The sequence below is a fragment of the Dipodomys ordii genome, unplaced genomic scaffold (assembly GCF_000151885.1).
Source record: "Dipodomys ordii isolate 6190 unplaced genomic scaffold, Dord_2.0 Scaffold337, whole genome shotgun sequence".
Lineage (NCBI taxonomy): Eukaryota > Metazoa > Chordata > Mammalia > Rodentia > Heteromyidae > Dipodomys > Dipodomys ordii.
This window is the reverse complement of record NW_012267553.1, coordinates 99,475-101,134: the sequence shown is the minus strand read 5'-3', so window position 1 is coordinate 101,134 and position 1,660 is coordinate 99,475. Positions and strand designations below refer to the sequence as shown.

At 55.1% G+C, this 1,660-nt stretch overlaps 1 gene segment (V, D, J or C); it reads left to right on the top strand.

Moving 5' to 3' along the window:
• The window catches only part of LOC106001642, a 20,626-nt gene extending 19,385 nt beyond the window's left edge, over positions 1-1,241 (top strand). The window contains 2 exon segments of the V gene segment in view: positions 297-596; positions 1,213-1,241. Coding sequence covers positions 297-596; positions 1,213-1,241 — 329 coding nt within the window.
• The last annotated feature ends 419 nt before the right edge of the window (positions 1,242-1,660 follow it).

The window sequence follows — 1,660 nt, the reverse complement described above, 5'->3', positions numbered from 1 at the left end:
GCTCAGATTCCACCCCAGAGCTGGCTATATACCAAGAGGACATGCAAATGGGGCCTCCCTCTGCTCATGAAAAGCTGCACCTCTGCAGGTCAGGCCTGACTTCCAGGGGTCCATCCTGAGATCAGCACTGGGCACAGACCTCCACCATGGAGGGGGCTCTAACCTGGGATTTCCTTGTGGCCATTTTACAAGGTAATTTGCAGAGAAGAAGGGACACTGAGTGTGCAAATGCACATGAGTGGGAAGAACCGTGGATGTGTGTGACCATTGCTGACCAGGATTCTCTGTGTTTGCAGGTGTGCAGTGTGAGGTGCAGCTGGTGGAGTCTGGGGGAGGCTTGGTGCAGCCTGGGGGGTCCCTGAGACTCTCCTGTGCAGCCTCTGGATTTGGCTTCAGTAGTTACTACATGAACTGGCTCTGCCAGGCTCCAGGGAAGAGGCCTGAGTGGCTCTCATACATCAATAGTGATAGTAGTTACATAAAGTATGCAGAATGCGTGAAGGGCCGCTTCACCACCTCCAGAGACAACAGCAAGAACACACTTTACCTGCAGATGAACAGCCTGAGAGTGGAGGACACGGCCATCTATTACTGTGCTACAGGCACACAGTGCAGGAAATCCAGTGTGGGCCAGAAAAAAACCTCCCTGCAGGGCGCTCAGCACCAGCAGGGGGCGCTGGGCACACACTGAGGTCATGGTAGTCACAGGAGCAGCTGTGGAGCTCAGGTCCTGACTCCTCTGTGTGCCTGGCCTCTCCACAGGACGCAGCGTCCCCCACAGAGCTGTCCACTGTGTTCTTGCTGTTCTCCAACCCCTCAGAACACAGCTTTTTCCATCTTCCATTGTCGTGGTTCTGTTGTGGTTAATGATGCATCCTTGAGAGGACCAGACACAGCACCATGCATGGTCGGTGGACACTGCTGAGATCACTGAGGTCAAATCTGAGGAAAGTCAAGATCCCTGCTCAGTCCTTTCCTCTCAGACTCGGGAGAGATGCAGTGGACTCCCTGGCTAGGTAAGTCTTTATCCTCAGGTCAGAGTGTATAGGATGTTGTGCAGAGCCAGGGCCTCCATGTCACTGATGGATTTCAAGGCCCACCGTTCTGCTCACACAGCCCAGCATCCAGCCCGGCTTTGATCCTGTTGTCTCCTTTCCTTTTGCTGGTGACATGTAAGGGGCCATCGGTCAGGACCAGGGCCGGCTCTGTGACCCACAGAGCCCAGTCGTGGGCACCAGTGAGCTGTGGTTACCTGCAGAGGCCCAGTGATCCCCACCAGCTCCTCTGCCTCCCTCCCTTTCTACACACGCTGTAGATGACAAGGTTGGATGGGATTCTCAGCCACAGTTCTGGATCTGGTCGCTGCTTGATCCTAGAAGGACTCATGTGTTCATAATTGTCTCTGTGTTGTCTACACCTGTCCTTCACACTAAGTCCCCTGCACACGTGGCCTGTATTCAGTCTCTAGACCCCAGGCCCAGTACCGGGACCTGGAGGTCAATGAGGCTGTGGCCCTGGCTCCTGCATGCCTGGGAAGAACTCACTGGTGTCCCCAGGCTGCGTGCCCTGGACTGTCCCGTCCTCCTCTCTATGGACTCTGGCGGGAAGCTCAGGGGATATCTGTAGCTAAGGGGACATGGATGAGTGTAAAAACAGTCGT